This window comes from Scylla paramamosain, chromosome 8 (genome assembly GCF_035594125.1).
Source record: "Scylla paramamosain isolate STU-SP2022 chromosome 8, ASM3559412v1, whole genome shotgun sequence".
NCBI classification, from domain to species: Eukaryota; Metazoa; Arthropoda; class Malacostraca; order Decapoda; family Portunidae; genus Scylla; species Scylla paramamosain.
The window spans coordinates 19014789-19034740 of NC_087158.1; the positions used below are offsets into that span (position 1 = coordinate 19014789).

General features: G+C 36.2%; 3 protein-coding genes across 5 annotated transcripts in view; 1 reads left to right on the top strand and 2 right to left on the bottom strand.

Annotated features, from left to right (window-relative positions):
• The window catches only part of LOC135102916 (parafibromin-like), a 28688-nt gene extending 27432 nt beyond the window's left edge, over window positions 1–1256 (bottom strand). The window contains exon 1 of the mRNA XM_064008579.1: window positions 1108–1256. Coding sequence (XP_063864649.1) covers window positions 1108–1238 — 131 coding nt within the window. The 5' untranslated portion in view covers window positions 1239–1256. The remainder of the gene's footprint in view (window positions 1–1107) is intronic.
• Window positions 1257–2677: 1421 nt separating this feature from the next.
• Window positions 2678–11394, bottom strand: LOC135102917 (parafibromin-like). Of its 2 annotated transcripts, none has more exons than XM_064008580.1 (6): window positions 11119–11394; window positions 8957–9062; window positions 8450–8569; window positions 6139–6281; window positions 4615–4775; window positions 2678–4290 (listed from the first exon to the last, which is right to left on the bottom strand). In XM_064008580.1, exons 1-5 carry the CDS (start codon window positions 11247–11249, stop codon window positions 4652–4654), a joined length of 624 nt encoding a protein of 207 aa, XP_063864650.1. In that variant the 5' UTR covers window positions 11250–11394; the 3' UTR covers window positions 2678–4290; window positions 4615–4651. The 2 variants fall into 2 exon arrangements, 1 of the variants encoding a protein (XP_063864650.1); XR_010269865.1 differs by lacking the exon at window positions 2678–4290 and adding an exon at window positions 5228–5338 and having other exon boundaries at window positions 4640–4775.
• Window positions 11379–18236, top strand: LOC135102918 (cofilin/actin-depolymerizing factor homolog). Of its 2 annotated transcripts, none has more exons than XM_064008581.1 (2): window positions 11379–11498; window positions 16825–18236. In XM_064008581.1, exon 2 carries the CDS (start codon window positions 16901–16903, stop codon window positions 17342–17344), a length of 444 nt encoding a protein of 147 aa, XP_063864651.1. In that variant the 5' UTR covers window positions 11379–11498; window positions 16825–16900; the 3' UTR covers window positions 17345–18236. The 2 variants fall into 2 exon arrangements, with proteins under 2 accessions (XP_063864651.1, XP_063864652.1); XM_064008582.1 differs by lacking the exon at window positions 11379–11498 and adding an exon at window positions 14375–14462.
• Window positions 18237–19952: the final 1716 nt, after the last annotated feature.

Below are 19952 nucleotides of genomic sequence, written 5' to 3' on the forward strand. Positions count from 1 at the left end.
CTTGCTCAGTTGAGATCATATTTATAGAAAGGTCATTAAAAACTAGGAATGGAGAAAGGTATTATTGCAGTTTCAACCAATACACTGTACATAACTTTAGTCCTTCACAGGATCTACATCTCACTGTTTGGAGTATTTCTAGCTCCATTTTACCTGTCAGAAATTAATAATAACTTCAGATGAGCATTTTTTAATGTTTAAGTCAATTCTAGCCTCAATCCACCTCCAGTCATCTCTCGCAAAATACTAAGTGTGTTCGTATGTTTATCAATGGTGCACATGCGCAATGTTTACCGCCAGATCCCTCAACTTCTTCTTAAGGTATTTTTCGTTAAATAAATATGGCTGTTTGTCATGCTTAAAGTTTTTCAGGAATGTCAAAAATTTCTCATTTTCGATTTCCACACCCAAAAAATCTGCATTCCCATCAGGCCCCTATGCTTGTTGGCTTTAGTAGAGATAAAGCAAATGGGAGTACTGGTTGAAACTGCAAATTTACCTGGAGAAAGATCAGCAAATGAACGGGATCAGATTTATTTACAAATTGAAGCTAAGGTTGAACTCAGCTGGCTCTGGCAATAGTAAACCTAAGTATACACTTGCCTAGTCCACACTGGCTTTACTAAGACCAGAGGGGGAGGGAGACTTACAATCATAAATGGCCGGTTAGATTTACCAGAGCATATCTTGTTATATATTTCAAGGTCAAAATTATCATTTCTGTTTTGATTTACTGAATTTATATATTTATCCTCTGGAAAATCACTTGAGAAAATGTTCTCATTCCCACACACATCAGATATAATTTTGTTGAGAAACACTGATGTGATTAATTCAAGACATCAAAATCCAAACGAAAGAATAGTTTTTGTCTTGAAACAGGCAGGATACGGAGTATGGATATTTTATCAATTATTATTTTTTTCCATCTGGGAAAATTCGAGTCTAAACTGAATGTCGCACAAAGGCTGTCAACCTGAAGCTTTAGAGAGCGTCTGAGTGCAGCTTTATAGATGTTCCGCGGAAACATACTGCCTGACCCACCACTCAAGACTCCTGGCTGGGGTGTAAACAACACAGCTTTCTGGCCACACTGCCTCTACTCACCCATATACCAAGTAGTTGGTCTTCACAGTTTTTGGCCACGAAAACTCTCCGAAAATTATGTTGTCTCCTTTGGTTACTATTTCCTTTTTGTTGACATTATACTGGCGTAATATGCTCAGCGGATCCGCCATGATGCAGCTCACGGAAAATACTACGGAACTAAAGTTTATGAAGATATAAATAAAAATGTCATATATTTATTACTGATTGCTCCATGGTGAGCAAAATAGAAGAATAATTAAAAAGTATTTATCATCAATTCTACCATAAAACATACCTAAATAAAATTACCTTTAGCTTGTAGTATCTTCAAAACTCCCGCACGTTTCGTATTTTTTTTTTCCAACATCTTTCAATAAATCCTCTTGAAGTTTGTTTCAGACATTTATTGGCATAGCTTATCATATACGTATAACTTCTTCCCCTTGGGCATTCCATGGCAACGCTGAGAAGGCGAAAAAAAAACTTTAGCCATGAGAGGTCAAGAAATTGAGCCCCCGACCAGCAGGACAAAAATCCAAAGTAGCATTTTTGTGGTCTTTCGTACTCCCGGTCAATACTTTTCAAAATCATAACTATATTAAATGTGATTACCTATAATTTGAAAAGGACACCAATAAGCAACACTGAATTTTGTCTACCTTTCACCTTCCAAGTGGCCTTCTATCAACACTCGCTTTTACACACATACATTTCAGTCTTCATCCTCTCATTATTGTTGTTAAACCATTTACATAATTGTTTCTTTTGATCCATTCCATCACTCCATACTTCGTTCTATTTGTACAGGTGTGTTCATACTATATCACTCATACAATTCATTGCCCTTGATTTCCCATCCTGTCACTCTACACATCCCTCTCAGATGATTAGTTAATTTTCATAACACATTCTCTTCACTGTTGCGCCCTATTCCATGCCTTAGTCCTTGATTCATATATAATGTTAGCAGGAGAATACCATTCTTTAAACCTTCCTTTACATCTATGAACACATTTCTTCCTTTCACAATCTTTACATATCTTCTGATATGCTTACTTTTCACAGCCTTCTTTTTTTTTTCTATCCCTTTCACCATTTTTTTATATAATATTGTTCCCAAACACTAAATCTGATATCTTCAATTTTTCTCTCCTCCCATAAACACTTTACATGAGTATGCCACAGCTGACATACTCAAACTACTCGGTAATAAAGTCACACTTCCAATACCACTCAAAAACTATCACCTTTCTTTTTTTCCCCATGTGCAGCTTTAGTTTGAATGTCCTTTTGTATGAGCTGACCCTGCCCCTTACCAGCTCTCATGAATTTTAAGTCTTTTTATGAATTAAATTAATTCTTTACAAAATAGGTTTATTGCATGACTAAATTCATATTATCTTAAAAAACATAAACCTATCATTAAGGTCTAATATAGTGAGCAACTTTCATTATATGACTTTTTTTTTCTTTTATGGAGTGTATGGAACAGCAACTGCAATGTAGTATTATTTTTTCATGTTCCTATTTATCAGCGGACTGCTTGAAGTAAAACACTTCTGTTATAAAAGTGTAATAAAAGAAAAGACAGCTTTCTACTTTACTTTATCTAGAGACTTAGTAAACAAACTGAACTGACAAATATGTTTGGCAGAGGAAACAAATAACATAAGAATTATGTCTCTCACAATTCATAATTATCAGGCATTGTATTAAGTGGATAAAAAATAGAGTCAAAACTGCTACAACACACAGAAGACATCCCTGGAAGTGCCCATGCTATGGAAAAAAATAAAATAAATAAATAAATAAATAAATAAATAAATAAATAAATAAAAATAAATAAATAAAATAAAAACAATAATAATAATAATAAAGACAAATAAATAAATAAATAAAATACATCCTATGAAAAAATACAAACTGTAAACCAAGTTGTTTGTCAAGAATATTTTCTCCCACAATTCTACCAAAAATTCACTGTACTATATACTATATATGCTACAGTGTATTTCACCAAAGGATCACAGTTTCATTTAGATACCCTGTTAACATCCATGAAAAATATTAAATAATAAGAATTAGCAGCAGCAACAACATAAAACAAATCATCCTGCACTAGAGCCTAAAGTAGTCTTGTTTTTCTTGGCTATTGTACAATGTTCATATTTCATAAAACTGCAACTGCTGCATCACTTTTTTCTGCTTCTCTCTTCTTGCAAACCATTTATGCCTCCACATTTTCTTTTTTCATTCTTTCAATAAATTACGTCACTAAAGCCAAAGTAACTCCACTCTGAGTGAAAATTGGGATATGGAGAGAGAAATGTCAGACATTTTGTTGTGGAAATGCATCAGTTAGGACTACCACATGAGAGGCAAGTGATAGGATAGGGAAGACTACAGTAGTAGGTACACATGATTCTATGACTTGAGATCCACAGGAAATTTGCCCAGTATGATAGCCAACTAGATGGACTGCAGCAACCCTCAGTGCGGTGTGCTAGTAGGGTGGCAGGGTGATAGGAAGACAAGTAGGGGATAGCATCACCAGGTACTAGTACCTGGCTAGTGGAAGATGGCTGTGGCTCAGTGCTGATACATCAAGACCTACATTGTCCTGATCCATACTATACTGACTCAACCCACTTAATAAGGATTTCTTTTTCTTTCTTTATTTTCCTTTCTTTTTTTTCTTTTCTTTTTGTTGCTTACCTGTATAATAATTGAAATACATAATGTAAATGCATGTCACAACAATTTTGACTGTTTATCACAATCAATTTAGGTATACTGATAAAATACTCCTATGCCTTTTTAATTCAAATTTTTGTTGCCATTCGCCAGTGCCCCTCTCACATAAGAAAATAAATAAATAATGGAAAAGTAAGATGGCTACTCCAAAATTATCAAGCTCATAGCTCAAACTTGATTTAAAGAAAAATGCCTCAAACAAAAATTATATGGGGCATGAAATGTTTGTTTACTTTTCCCTACAAATTGAGTTTCTCCCAACTGCCAGTCACTTGTTGCTAATCTTCATCGTATCCATTACAGAAACTCTTATTATATGATACATATAACTTAAAGCACACCTTCTGGTCAAAACAAGAGGTTGGTGAGGCACACTGGGACTCTAACCTTGGCACTGAGTGAGGCACACTGACTCTCATGAGACCTTCCTCCTGGAGGTGAGGCAAGCTGGTGAACAAAAATTTCATCATTAGATATACAGCTGATCATAATGCAATTCTATTACATATTGTTATCCTATATTCTGAAGCATTAATAAAGATATAAATTTTTACAACTAGATCTGTTAATGAGAATGACATGTGTTATCTACATAACAGGATCTTTTTAATCTATGGTTGTGGTACTAAAGTCAGGCTGAGAGAAGATACTGAACATACATAAATTCTCTCAACTTCACTATGCATTTATTTATTAACTTAATTAATTAATTAGGTGGTTATTTTTTTACAAACATGCTACAGAAAATATTTTTTGCCATTATCTTGTAACCTTGTCAAAGCTTAGCAGGATGATGGTGATGTCAGTATCAAGCTTCACTGTTGTGTGCATCTGTCCCAAGTTTTGGGACATCACCCTCTTTGGTCTTATGGATAAAATGTTTGGTTTCAATTATTGCAATATTTTCAGTTGACACAGCCTCTGGCAAGAACCTGTAAAATATATCACTCTGTTAGCAAATGTAAACTGTGACTAATTTCTACTTAAGGATTTTAAAATAATTATAAAAGCAAACTTTGATTTAAATACTAACTGACAAATTTCACTAATTTGGATTTTTTGCAAAGCAGATCCTGTTACACCAATAAAAATTAGCAGGTGTTCATGAACTTGAAAGTGGCAATCTATCTATCTCTTTCTGATGCCTCATTCCCAGAATAATAGTCCCACAAGGAAGAGGCCATGACAGAGAAGCCTCCATCTCTCTTTACCTAAATACTTCCTTTTCAATTACTCAGGTGCTCTTCCTCTACTAATATCTCTTTTGCATAGATCCTTTTACTGTATTCTTCTGTATTCTAAAACCTATTTCAACATTCCACACTTCACTTAATTTGTGTAAGTTCCCTTGCACATATTTCATTAGCACATTTACTGTCCTTACCTTCCCATCTAGCTACTCAACATGCCTCTTTCAGATAATTAATTTCTGTAGTTTGCAATTTTGACTGTTGTGCTCTATTCTACATCCACTTCTCTGATCCATGCATCAACACTGACAGAGAGAAACAATTTCATTTATTAATATATTCTTCCAAAGTTAGCCAAGTAAGAAACAAAAATAGGAGCACCTGAGCAGTCAAACATACAGAAAATTAGATATAGAGATAAAATACACTTTGTAAGGATGGTCTGGAGCAGCTGAACAGAAGATAATGTAAGGACAAGGCTTGGGGAGGCCTTCATCCTAAGGTGAAATAACATAGCCTGATGATGATGATGATGATGACATCAACAAACACCTAACCTCTCACTTCCTCCATTCTCACTTCTTAAAATTACCTAACACTTTCCTCCAACTAACACACACAACAGACAACACACACACAAACACACAACAAGACACAAACAGACAACAAGATTTACACAAATATGCTACCAACTCTATCTTACATTCTACATTTCCAATCTTAGTTTCCCTTTGCTTCTTATAACTATCCAAGAAAATAACAAACAACCATGGCAGCATCACATACTCCTATCACTCCCATTTCATAACAAAATTTTTACTAAGTACTGCTTCCACACTCACTCTCTATAAAATACTTAAGTTCCATCCAATAACTGCCCATCCACCACATGAACTTCAGGAATGTTCAAGAAGGCTCCTGTATCTTACGAGTATTACAAGGTATTCTCTAGGTCTATGAAAGCTGCATACCATTTTTAATTTCCTTTAAATTCTCCTCTACTATTATTTCAGTGGCAAAGTAACTTGTTTATTGACAACTTCATTATCTGAGATTCAAGAATTTGACATCTTGGTTGTTACAAATGAAAATGAAAATAATTTACTGGTCAATGCTACTGATAAGTGATGACTCTTCTTGGGCATCCAGACTAGGGACAGGTGGTTCCTCAATTTTATGCCCATCACCATCATCATAGCGAGGTTTCTTGGCTGTACTATTTGAGGTATCTTCAACTTCCCTCTTTACCTATAAGATAAAAACTGCATTAGGCTGGGTATTGCTATTAAAGATCAATATTAAGCATAAAATACTAAGGTACCACATACCCTGTGAGAATATGGCAGACTTTTTTTTGTGTGTAGAAAGGGCACTGACCAAATAAAAAAGCCTACTAAGAAGTTGGTCCCCAAACAGAGTTGAAAGTGGTAGTAAAAAAATTAAAGGATAAATGTGTTGAAACCTCCCTCTTGAAAGAACTCAAGTCATCGGAAAGTGGAAATACAGAAGCAGGCAGGGAGTTCCAAAGTTTACCATAGGTGGTGAGAGAAAGAAGAAAGTCTTGTGCAGTGAAGCTGCGAGAGGAGGGGAGGCATGCAGTTAGCAAATCTGAAGAGCAGTTGGCATAAAAAAATAGCGGTAGAAGATAGCAAGAGATGCAACACCATGGCAACGAGAAAGTGCCTTAAGACAGTCAGTTAGAGGAGAGGAGAGGGGTTGAGAAAACTGGAGGAGACGACTCAGAATTCATAGCTTCCTAGAAGGTGTTTAGCTAAAGATGAGATGTGAAACCTCCAATTTAGATTATAAGTAAAGGACAGACTAAGGATGTTCAGTGTAGAAGAGGGGGGGGGGTCAGCTGAGTGTTACTGAGGAAGAGGGAATAGTTGTTTGGAGGGTTGTGTTGAGTTGATAGATGGAGAGATTGAGTTTTTGAGGCACTGAACAATAATAAGTTTGCTCTGCCCCAATCAGAAATTTTTGAGAGATCAGAAGTCAGGTGTTCTGTGGCTTCCCTGTTTGAACTGTTTATTTCTTGAAGGGTTGGATGTCTATGAAAAGACATGGAAAAGTGCAGGGTGGTATGATCAGTGTAGGAGTGGATAGGGCAAGAAGTTTGATTTAGAAGATCATTGATGAATAATAGGAAGAGAGTGGGTGACAGGAAAGAACTCTAAGGAACACCAGTATTAATAGATTTAGGAGAAGAACAGTGACCATCTACCACAGCAGCAACAGAACAGTCAGAAAGGAAACTTGAGATGAAGTTACACAGAGAAGGATAGAAACTATAAGAGAGTAGTGTGGAAATCAAAGCTTTGTGCCAGACTCTATCAAAAGCTTTTGATATGTCTAAGGCAACAGCAAAAGTTTCACCAAAATCTCTAAAAGAGGATGACCAAGACTCAGTAATTAAAGCCAGAACACCAGTAGAATGGCCTTGATGGGACCCATACTGGCAATCAGATAGAAGGTTGTGAAGTGATAGATGTTTAAGAATCTTCCTGTTGAGGATAGATTAAAAAACTTTAGATAGGCAGGAAATTAAAGCAATAGCATGATAGTTTGAGGGATTAGAATGGTTACCCTTTTTAAGAACAGGCTGAATGTAGGCAAACTTCCAGCAAGAAGGAAAGGTGGATGTTGACAGACAGAGTTGAGAGCTTGACTACGTAGATAAGGTGTAAGCACAGAGGCACAGTTTTGGAGAACAATAGGTGGAACCCCATCAGGTTCATAAGCCTTCCAAGGGTTTAGACCAGCAAGGGGATGGAAAACATCACTGTGAAGGATTTTAATGAGTAACATGAAGTAGTCAGAGGATGGAGGAGAGGGAGGAACAAGCCCTGAATCATCCAATCAAAGGTATAACCAAAGAGTTCAACTTTAGAAATAGGTAAGGTGGCAGTGGTGCTATCAGGTTGAAATAAAGGAGGGACTAGAAACTAGAAACTGAAAGTGCAAACCACTGAAGCACCTAAAGCTGACCCCTCACCTATGTAGATCTGCCCATTCCTCCATCTCTATGTATGGGATAAAAGTTTCCAAGTCAGGATGTGTGCAGACAAAAAGAGTTCAAATACAAAAAACAATATGAAAGAAAAAGAAATTTATCTTCGTGCTGTGCTCATAGCATCCAAAGGTTACTTCTTGAAGGCCCAAAAAGGACTGGAATACATGAGTTGTATGACTATACTGTATGTATTAAATAGTAGGCTATATACTGTATTTATTAAAAAGCAGACTATAACTGACTTGTGTATTATGCCAGTGTTTATTTAACAAAGAATTCTGTGATTACACATGCTGCACCAGTTTTTGAGATGAAAACAAATGCAAAATTCATCAGACACCAGCAAGATGGTGACAGCATTAAACCAACAAGCTATACATTGCTATCAATATGCTTCACTCACCTGTGTGGGAGCTTCAAAGGAACCATATTTATCAATAGCAGCAGCTGTTGATGTTTCTCCATTGAGGTAGGCTAAGAGCTCTTTGCGGTCAGGACGTCGCACTGCTGGCATATGTTCAGCCTACAAGGAAAGATTCAAGTGTGAAAGATAAAACACTATTCATAGTTAAGTATCATTCTTTTAAAAATATTTCATGCTTCATTGTGAAACACACAGCATTCATACCAAAATCAGTAACTAATTACATAAAAGCACTATGAGATACTTATCCATGAATACCTTTCATACAAAATAACAGTTCTTGTAATTGATAAAGAACTCCAAATGTATCAATGCATTAACATATCAATATCCCACTCTTATGTTGCTTCATATGACAAATAAAAGATAATTAATCTTCTTACAATAAGTAAGAGAAAATAGTTCTGAAATAATTCATAAAGTTGTACCTACTGAAAAGTCTCAACATTATTTATATCGTACACCACAGTTTGCATCACTACTCACCGCAGCCTTCCGCATGTATGCAGGATGGCTGAGATTGACATTTTTAAGGAGATACAGCAAGCATTCCAACGTGTAATAGAAGTCCGGGCGTCCATTCTTGCCAGACCTATAAGGAACAATACATTTGGAAGATAAACATTTTACTTCTTATCTTTTAGGTACATTTTATGTTTTTGAGGCATTTACACTCACAGAACTGGACTTTCACCACAAAGGATTAATCTAAAATGTGAGGAGAAGAGGGCATGAAAATAGGACATGAATAAGAATTAAAGCCAAAGCAAGTAAACAATTGGGTCACCTGTCATCCTGAATCCCTACACTCGTAACAGCAACTACAGACTAGTACACAGCCACTATTGTTAACATTTATCCTCAAATTTCCTCAACTTCCCCTTCTGCATGAAAGACAAGTTATTCCTGCATGATGAATGTCCTGAAGAATACTGAAAGGTTTCTTACCAGGAAGAGCTCCACTAGAAGGGAGCTCCAAACATGCCACAGAGTAATAAAGCATTTGTGATGATGATAAACATGTTCCTGATGTAATATACTGTGGAATGTGTGTTGTAAGCATTTAATGAATTATCAGTAATAATATACAGTTAATATTCATATAGTCTGTCCCCCAAATGAGCAGCAAGTAATCTCTTAAACAGTGGTAAAGTGAGAGCCAGCACAACTTCAGAAGGCAAGGAATTCCAATGGCTAATGACTCTAACTGAGAAAAACCTTTTGCGCAAGTCAGTATAAAATATTTTGAGAGAGTGGTCCTGTGTCCTGACATCTGCCATTGGTATCAGTCATGGAGATCGGTGATAATCCCTTAAATATTTTCCAAACCTTGATCAGATCAGTTCTGAGTAGTCTATCTCACACTGAATACAGATCCAGCATAGAAAGATGAGCACTATAATCCATGTTATGCAATCCAAAAATTTGCTTGAACCAATGACAAACTCCTTCCTTCACATCCTGTATGCTAAATCACTGAACAGAACTGAATTATTGGACAAATATGTGTGAGATAGAGAGAAGGCATAAATGAGGAGTCCCAGTTGACTGTGCTCTTCAGAAGATTAGAGGCAATGCTGGAAGCCTTATTAACAGTTCTGCAAATGTGTTGGTGAAATTTCAAGGTGTTATCAACCAACAGTCCCAAATCTGATGCTGTATCTACAAACTAAATTAGATGGCCATTCATATAGTAAATGGGTCCTAGATGGGGTGAGGTGCCATGACAAAACCTAATAGCAACTGTTTTGTCAGTATTTTATCTTGAGTCCCCATGATTTGGTCTATGTCTTTCTGCATTGGAGGACAAATTATGTTGAGTGTAAGAGGGAGAAATGTGTCTTTAGGTAAATTTTCAAGTCGTCATCAAAAATTTTATACATGCAGGAGAAGTCAGAAGCAATAAAGTTAATGTAGATAAGGAACAAGGTGGGGCCCAGGACAGAGCCTTAGGGGACACCACTACTCACACTAACAGAACTTTCTTCCCCAATGACCACCACTTTCAATGCTCAGCCTCTAAGGAAATCTCTACTCCAAAGAAGCACTGAACCACCAATTCCTATTCGGGATAACTGAAGTTAGTAATATGTCATGGTTAACAAGATCAAAAGTCTTAGAGAAATCAAACAGGGTTAAGTCAACCATATTACCCTCATCCAACCAAGATGTTATGTCATTATATGTTAGAAGTGGCTGGTCCTCAACTGAATGGAAGCCAAACTGATGAGCAGACAGCAAAGTATTCTCTTCTAGATATCACTAGAGGGAGTTTATTATTATTCTCTCAAAACATCTGCATGACCCTCGTCAGGCTAATCGGTCTGTAACTAAGGGAAAAACCAATTTTTTAAAGACTGAAACTACAAGAGAGGTTTTCCGGAGTAATGGAAGGGTTCTATCTTGTAAGGGCTTTTGAAAACTGCATAATATGGGAGTAGTTAGTGAGTCACTGCAGTACGTAAGCAGAAAAGTGAAGATTTTCAGGTCCCATACTGAATGAAGTGTTCAGACTTTCTAGGGTTTTAGCAGCAGCAAATGTATCAAAATTGGCCACGCCAACTGTTCAGCCATATCTATGGCAGAGGAACATACCTCATTATTCGAGTTGCTATGTCTTCCAGCAATGACAAACGTTACTGACTCACCCATACACCAGATAGTTGGTCATCACAGTTTTGGGCCACGAAAAATCTCCAAAGATTACGTTGTCTCCATCGGTGATTATTTCTTTATTGTTAACATTGTACTCCCGCAACAAACTCAAAGGATCCGCCATGGTGAGAAGCACTACCCACGTAAGCCTTATTCTGACAATATCACCTCATGTGCTGAAACAATACGTCATTATTACCGATTTTATATTAACTTCAAAATAAATAATTAATTTTTAGTATGACCTAAAAACTCAATAACTGGACAAATGTGATCTACAAAATGTTGTAGGTGTGTAATGGCGTGACGTGAGGCCCTGAGTGCTCCACCTCAGACTCCACCTCCTCCACACCGGCTGCTGCTCCACCCACTGGTAAGATTCTTGCCCTTCTCCAACCAGATATGCGCTGGCGTTAGGCATACACGAGTAATTCATGTTCTAAAATGTTTCTATAGCAATGTTTGGAAGGAACAAGTGACTTTTAGAGCAAATAATAGTGATGCCTTGGTAATGGCATTACCTGAGGAAGAATTGGTGACTGGTGAGTTCCGTGTACCGGTGAGGCTGCCGGGTGAGCGTGTACGTGTGTGTGTGTGTGTGTGTGTATGTGTGTGTAAAAGTGTCTGTGCATGTTCGTGAGAAAGAGAGGGAGGCAGGAAAGAAGGGTGTGGTGTGACCTAAATAACAAGGTAATCACCTTAAGAACCGTGGCTATGAGTCATCATCCAGCTATCCTTAAGATATCGGAACTTAATTATTGTTTTATTATTTCGGTAATGGTAAATTTCCATCAGTTATTTTCATAATTCTTTCACAAAAGCGTTCAAACTGAGGAAATGCAGGGTATTTGGGTGGGACTGATGCAACCAAATATAGCATTATTCATCAAATAATGGAAGCATCTGTAAGCATGATGAACCTTATAAATATTACCAACAGAAAAGCTAGTTGTATCATCAAAATTCCACAGTTGAAGGCTGCTGTTGACCAAGGCATGCTGTTATCAATACATGAGACATCCTGGAGATAAGTGTGACTTATTTGTGGTTGCAAGATAGGTATTGTGACCCATCTCTTATCCATTTTGCTGATATTTAGTTTTAGTTTGTTTATTTTTCTTTCAATTTTTATAATACATATCTATCAGTTACATCCATTCCAAAGTTTTAGATCTCACTTGAACTGAGATCCATTTCTTTACAACCTTGTTTCATTGTACTTTATAGTGATTTGTGTTCTGCCCCTCCCCAGTTTTGAGTGGCATCTTCAATTTATGGTTATTGTCTGTGTGACAGGATCATTTGCAGATCCAGGAGGCATTGCACTAATTGCACAAACAGCATTTATTTTCTGAACATTGTTTATTAGTTATTATTATTTCTATTTTACTATATTTTTATTGTTACTATATTTTATTGTTCTAACTGTTGAAATGAGCAATATGAACATTTCATGACTTGTGAGGCAAGAGGAGAGTCACCACATTGGGTGCCTTCCATTAGTCTGACCAAGATCACATTGGACCTGAGACCACACCTCAAATCTGTATTAAGAAAAGGCACATTGCAAATAAGAATACAGTTATTTTTGGCAGTAGTAATTTATAGGGCAAGGCCTCACTGTGTCACCCACAAACACAGCCAGGTGTGCAGCAGGTTGGCTGTAGGCACATTGTGTAACTCTCCTTTGTGTCTTTTATGATTAATGTGTGTTGAATTCTTATTTCTACAGACTGTAGTGAATATTAAGAACAACACCCAAAAATAAATCCTGGGTTTGCCCTTGAGGATAATCAGGGCCAGTCAACATCCTCTTAGGTCTTGATGGCCTGGTTTGCAATGAATATACCTAGAATAGCCAGTCAAGATTCATCTTAACCACTTCTCATGGCTGTCATTCAGGTTAACTTCCCAGCATTTCAAAACACAAGTGCTGAGAAATTTATGTAAAGTGTAGTTATGAGAGGGACCATTTGGGAACCAAACTTAATTTTAATGCCCATGACTTGTGTGGCAGATTGAGGTTTGTTAAATACTCATCAATAATGGTTTTTAAAATATTGACAAGTGAAAATTTTTGGTCTTTTATGATTGGATCATATGAACTCAAGCTCTAACTTGGAAGATATACCTGATGATCATGTGTCCAGCATGTGTTCCTAAGACCATAGTGAACAACATTCAAAACTGTTTGCCTCAATTAGTTACCAATGAAGCCATAATTGATCACCAAGGTACAAGTGGATGACTCATATCACAACATCCAAAAAATGAAATTCTTGCTAATAGTGTCCAGATTGTAAATGATTTTGTAAACTTAGATCATATCCCTTGTTCTCATCTGTTTTCAATCCTGAGAATGTACTTATTAATCATTCTTCTTAAGTAAGATTCTCTCTCTCTCTCTCTCTCTCTCTCTCTCTCTCTCTCTCTCTCTCTCTCTCTCTCTCTCTCTCTCTCTCTCTCTCTCTCTCTCTCTCTCTCTCTCTCTCTCTCTCTCTCTCTCTCTCTCCAGCTCTTTAGCAATAGTACTTGACCTGGCATACCTATATTTTTGTATTGTTGGTGGACCCCCATGTGTTACCTTGGCTTGGGGTGGATAATGTCTCATTGAGACATCACTGTATTTTAACTTGTGTAATGAGTCAGTGGGAAAACAGGATTCACATAAAACATTTTTGTGTAATGCACAGCTTTTCTGGAATGTAAGTTGTGTTAAACAAGCATTTAGTGTTTGCTATATTTTCAGTTGTATGCTTCTAACAGGACAGTAGGAGAGGTGTCTTTCATAGTCCTTCAGTATGAGAGAGAGAGAGAGAGAGAGAGAGAGAGAGAGAGAGAGAGAGAGAGAGAGAGAGAGAGAGAGAGAGAGAGAGAGCACTAAAGTCTGAAAGGATGAACTATATAAACTGAAGCAAGTTTGCTGTTTAGGAAACCTTTGGTGTGTGAATTTTTAGAAAAAATTAATTACTGTTCATTCTTATTTGGTACTGCATTCTTTTCTTTAATCTTAAAAGCTATTTTAGTAAATGCACATGTTTTTACTGCATGTAGTCATTGGCTTTTAGGTATGTTTAAACAAATGTATGAGAAGTGGCTTATGCCATTAATTCTATAATTTCAGTTGTTTATTACTAAACTTTCAAATAAGAATAGATGAATAATTTCAGCATTTGATCAAAGAAATGTATCCACCACTGCAATGGCTGAATGGGACATTGTTAAAAGATATCATATCATGATAAGATAACTGACTGGCTTATCAGGTGTGACCATTTCCTTGTTAGTATGAATTGAATCTGTCTAGACACCTCTGAAAATTTGCTTTGACTTCAAGGTGTGTCTTTTGTGTTTGTTTTATAAGCTGAGGCTTGTTATTTAGGCTGTGTTTAAAACTGTTCCAAGTTTAGTTCATCACAAATTAATTAATTTATATTTTCATAGTAACCCTGAAACCAATAACACTGATGAACCATATAATCTCATATTTTTTGTTCAGTCAGTTGTATATAAAATTTGAGGTTCCTGAAGACCAATAAAAGGTTATACTAATACATGTTACTTAGTAAATTATAAAAAAATGTTAGCATGGTGTTTCAAATACATATATATATATATATATATATATATATATATATATATATATATATATATATATATATATATATATATATATATATATATATATATATATATTTTAACCACTTGAATTTCCCTAATAATAGAGCAGTAGTAGTACAAAATCTGTGAGAACATATAATGTTAATACAGTCATCCATGGATTGATGTGGTTGACAAGCATGAGAGAGCACAGAAAGAAATTTTATTGTTATGTATTGAATATAGTCTGTGACTTACTTCAGTTCAGGTTGTGGCAAGTAACCTCTTATGCTCTGTCTATGTATGGGTTTCCTAATGTGTGCGTGCATTTTATTATTATTATTATTATTATTATTATTATTATTATTAGTAGTAGTAGTAGTAGTAGTAGTAGTAGTAGTAGTAGTAGTAGTAGTAGTAGTATTTACTTATGTATCAGGGAGCTCAGCCAAAAGTAAAGAAATGGCTAAAAAAAAAAAAGCTCATTCACAATACTGTTCTCTAGAGGAAATAAGACCCAAGAGGGATAGCAAATTTATTTTTTGAGGTGTCATGATGCTCCTCTTTTGAAACAGTAAGTGATAGGCAGGAGGAAATTAAATGGGAAGAGTTCCAAAAGTTTATCAGTAAAAGGGGTGAAAAAGTGAAGACACCAGTTAATTCTTGCATTAATAAGGTGGACAGCATGGGAATGAGGGTATTAGGAAGTCTTGTGCAGCAAGGTTGCAGGAGTAGGGTGATGCATGTAGTTAGCTAGTTCAGAAGAGTAATAACCAGGAAAATAATGATAGAAGATAGTAAGGGACACAGCAGTGGCAGGAAGTGATAGACCGAAAATGAAGAAATTTTTGTTATAGGAGAGGAGTCGATTATAGGAAAGCTTTTGACTCTATCCTGTTTATGAGAACTGTGTGAGATGAAGCACATCATATACAAGAGCATGGATAAGAATTAGCAGCTGGAAGGAGGAAAAGTATTGGTGGAAGTTACACAGCCTCCAACTTCATGGAAGCTGTTTTAGAAAGAGAAAAGATGTGAAATTTTCAGTAGAGATTGTTAGTGAAGGACAGTTCAATTATGTTCCTTGTAGAGGAGGGGATATTTGAATGTCAATAAAAAAGAGGATTGTTGTCTAGAATAGTGTCAAGCTTTGGCAGTACAATGTGGCTATGGCAAGAGAGAAAGAGAGAGAGAGAGAGAGAGAGAGAGAGAGAGAGAGAACTTTACTTTGCCATTTCACATCTAATGTAATTCAGAAAGATAATGTAATTCACTCCTACTTAACCATAATGAAGACAAATTTGATACAATGAACTTCATATTCTGGTCATCACTATCGGTGGTACATATTATGTTTCTGTTTAGATGACATCCATGGAAGAGAATGTTCACTTGTAAGATTTACAGATAAAAGATTGTCTGCCTTTACTGGAAGAATAACTTTAAGCTTAGACCAAAGATATATAACTTAGATCTACAGCCATCTCTGTCACCACAGTACCTAGTTACTCTGACTGCAAAAGTGAAGCAAAACATGTTTTAAATTACCATAGCCCATGTCCTTTGAATTTAATTACCAAATTAATGTTTCGCATGTTCTTTTGTAACCATGTAGTCAAGGTGATGAGCAAACAATACAGTAGGCCGTATCACTATTCACGAAACATTTGTTTTGTTAGCAGCGGTGATGATATATAAAAAGGTGGAAATTAGAATGAGTTACGCGATGAGGTCTGTCAGTCCCAGTGTTTATTCTGTAGTTATATAGAATATAAATGTATGATAATGTGGTTGTAAACATGCACATAAGGTTTTCCTTATTTGTGCAAGGAAAATGGAACACAGTGATTGTTTTCAAGGTAAACAGCAGATATCCATGAATTTCCTACATCTGCAGGTGTCTTTGTTTCCTTTGCTTCCTGTTAATGGGCAACTGAATATCCAAAACTTCTTGTTGACTAGTTGTTATTTGGTAACTGTTTTTATAGCTTTGGAATAGTAAACAGGAAATATAGAAAAAAAGTTATTAAAACTAAATCATATTCTTGCACCAAACCTTTTATTGTATACTCATTTCATCCATCTTTTTCTTTTTTTAGGCTGTGTTCAAAAAGCTGAGTTGTGGAAGAAGATTGATTCATCATCCCCTCAATACTAAAGATCTTGAAATAAGCCATGGCATCTGGAGTAACTGTTGCAGATGGTATTCAGAAAGCCTACTCTGATATCAAAACTGGAAAAAAGTATAGATATATGATATTCTATATCAAAGATGAGAAAGAAATTGATATAGAGAAATTTGGTGAGAGGGATGAAACTTATGATGATTTCCTGAATTGTCTTAGCAGCTTGGGACCAGACAAGTGTCGCTATGGTTTGTATGATTTTGAGTATGAGCGGTCCTTCCAAGGAACATCTGAATCAAAGATGAACAAACTTATTCTTATGTCTTGGTGCCCTGATACTGCCAAAATTAAGACCAAGATGCTCTATTCCACTAGCTTCAATGCTCTCAAGCAGGCACTGGAAGGCATACAGAAGTACATACAAGCAACTGACATGTCTGAAGCATCATATGAAAGTGTCTTAGAGAAGTGCACTGCTTCAGACCGTGCTTGAGTCCACCATTAGAGAGAATTTTTGTATCACCATCCAAAGCACTAAAGATCTAGCTCAATGAGGCCTCTTAAGTGCCTCAACTGCACAACCTGCTAATTTGTCATTTTGCAGGGATCTTATTTTATAATTGAAAAAAACAAAACAAAGTTGTTTACCAGATTCTTTTTCACCAAATGGAGCTCCTCACTAGTAATGCCATCATATTTAGTGTTGATAATCTATTATTCATTTAACCCCTTGGGTATATGTCACTTTCAATATACCCAGGGTATTGTAAAGATAATCCAGTATATTCAGAATAATGCAAAAATTATTCATACACTAAAGATTTCTGCATAAAATATCCAGTGTAAATTTGTAGCTTTATTTGGAAGGTTAGGTGATAAAACATGGTTATGCACTGTACATCTGCCATAGCTTACATTATTGGCAGCTTGACATTCCATCAGTGTTGCTGTTCTCAACATTGAACACCTTTTACATTTCATTGTAAGCATTCCACATGCAATTACATGTGTATCTTAAGGTGTAGGTGCTTTTTTTTTTTTTTTTTTTTTTTTTTTTTTTTTTTTTTTCTTCATTGTGTTGATCCTGTACTTTATTGAAGTATATCATAAATTTATCCATTGTGTGTAATTAATTTCAGATTACATAAAATTATTTAAACTATTGAAGGACTTCACTTACTTTATTCAACTGTAATGTGTGTACTGCTTTATGTTTCCATATGAGATACTCAGTCTGATATTTTCTTGTTGTGAAATATATCACTGTGAGGAATCTTAATAATGCATATGTTGATTTTGCTTGTGCATATTATTTTATAAGAATGCATTAATACATCTTCCACATCAGTGTAAGAGCAATTATAGTAAATAAAATGTTGTATGTTTGCATTTTTTCTATTTCATCAAGCATGTAGATAGTAATATTTAATTAATATTATTAGATTTGAGAAGAAAGTGTTACTAAGCATGTTGACCTATCCTGTAAGAATTTAACTTGCATCTTATAAGCTGTGAGCCAAACACTCCACCATAAAGCTACTCAATTACGTATAATTTTCATTTAGTCTTGTGGGAATTTCACAATAGTTACCACTAGTGTATCGAACAGGCTGTATATGAATAATGTGGCAAGTTAAATTATGAGAAAATTCAGTTATGCAAGATGCTAACAGTGACATGTAGGTTGACTGCCTTTTGTGCGTTGCTACCTTGAATGCTAAAAACTTACATTATTGAAGTGTTTTTAATAACACGAAAAGAGTGATGGGTAGTGTATCAGTTGCCCAAAGCCAGACCACTAACAAGCATACTTGATACTGAATCCTGCTAAAGTCCAAGCAAGGCCCAGGAGTAGAATGCTAATAATTTTACAATTTTTACTTCTGTCTTCTACAGCATATGTATGACTAGGATGAATGAAGTATTCAAGACCAGCATGAAAGGTTTCTAAGAAATGTGGCTGGTGTGATTTGTATAAAATATAGTACCAGAATGCAGAATATGACAAGACAGATTAGAGCTGATATATATATATATATATAATGTTAATGGCCACAGCAACTGCCAACCTTCTTCCTGTACATAGGTTGCAGTGAGTCTGGTCTTTACACTTACTGTAATTCAGACTTACTTGTTACCACATCATAGTACCCAGCGCTGCCCTGGATCGAGGATTAAAGAAAAGATCAAACAGTACACACAATAAATTTAATACTACATGGTGCTGATGATATGTGCTGTCTGGATTTGTGATTTGTAGAAGTGCCTCAATCTTAGTATTCATTGATTTTAACCACTATAACTACTATATTCACATTACTACTACTACCACCATATGCTGTTTTCACTTACCTAAATATGCTACATCCTAGAAAGTGTCCAGTTGGTGCTGTGCATTGGCTGTGAAGGCAGATTTTGGTATTCTAGTGCTGGAGTGCCACCTGCAACCTTCACCTCAGCCTCTGCCAGACCTCTTAGCAACTGCATCCTTCCATCCATCCATCTGCAATGAAACCCCAGTGAATGTCATGATCACATACCTGATGGCAGTGAGATCTGAGACTGAGACCTTCAATGTCTTTTCATGTGTTATATATTCCAAAGTGTGTGTGTGTGTTCGGACTTATCAACATATTTGACATAGTATATCATGGCACACCAGCCACAAATCTAAGGACACATGGCTATCTAGAAAAATTAAGCAGCGCCATTTAGTGATAGCCATGGCACACAGCTTGTGAATCACTAATCTACACACACACACACGCTGTCCATAGATGAATGACACACGCACACACACACACACACACACACACACACACACACACACACACACACACACACAGAGAGAGACTCACAGTTTCTTCTTGGGGCACAAGGCCACTGAAATACGCCAGGTCACTTCTAACTTCTGCTCTTCCACACCAGACAGGGTGAGCAAAGCATAACAGACAGCAGGCAATGATGTGAGTATGGCGGGGCTGCAGTCACAGGAACATGGACATCTACAACAGTGCACAACTGTTTATACTGCTATTAATCACTGTTGTAACACACACACACATGCACACATACGTATTTATGAAGCTAAAACTACATCA

Coding starts and splice junctions, on each gene's coding strand:
- LOC135102918 (XM_064008581.1), top strand. CDS start 16,901: ATGGCATCTGGAGTAACTGTTGCAGATGGTATTCAGAAAGCCTACTCT.
- LOC135102917 (XM_064008580.1), bottom strand. CDS start 11,249: ATGGCGGATCCTTTGAGTTTGTTGCGGGAGTACAATGTTAACAATAAA. Junction 8,570..8,956: donor CATACATGCGGAAGGCTGCG/GTGAGTAGTGAT, acceptor CTTTCCTTGTAG/GCTGAACATATGCCAGCAGT. Junction 4,776..6,138: donor CTTATCAGTAGCATTGACCA/GTAAATTATTTT, acceptor TATATTTTACAG/GTTCTTGCCAGAGGCTGTGT.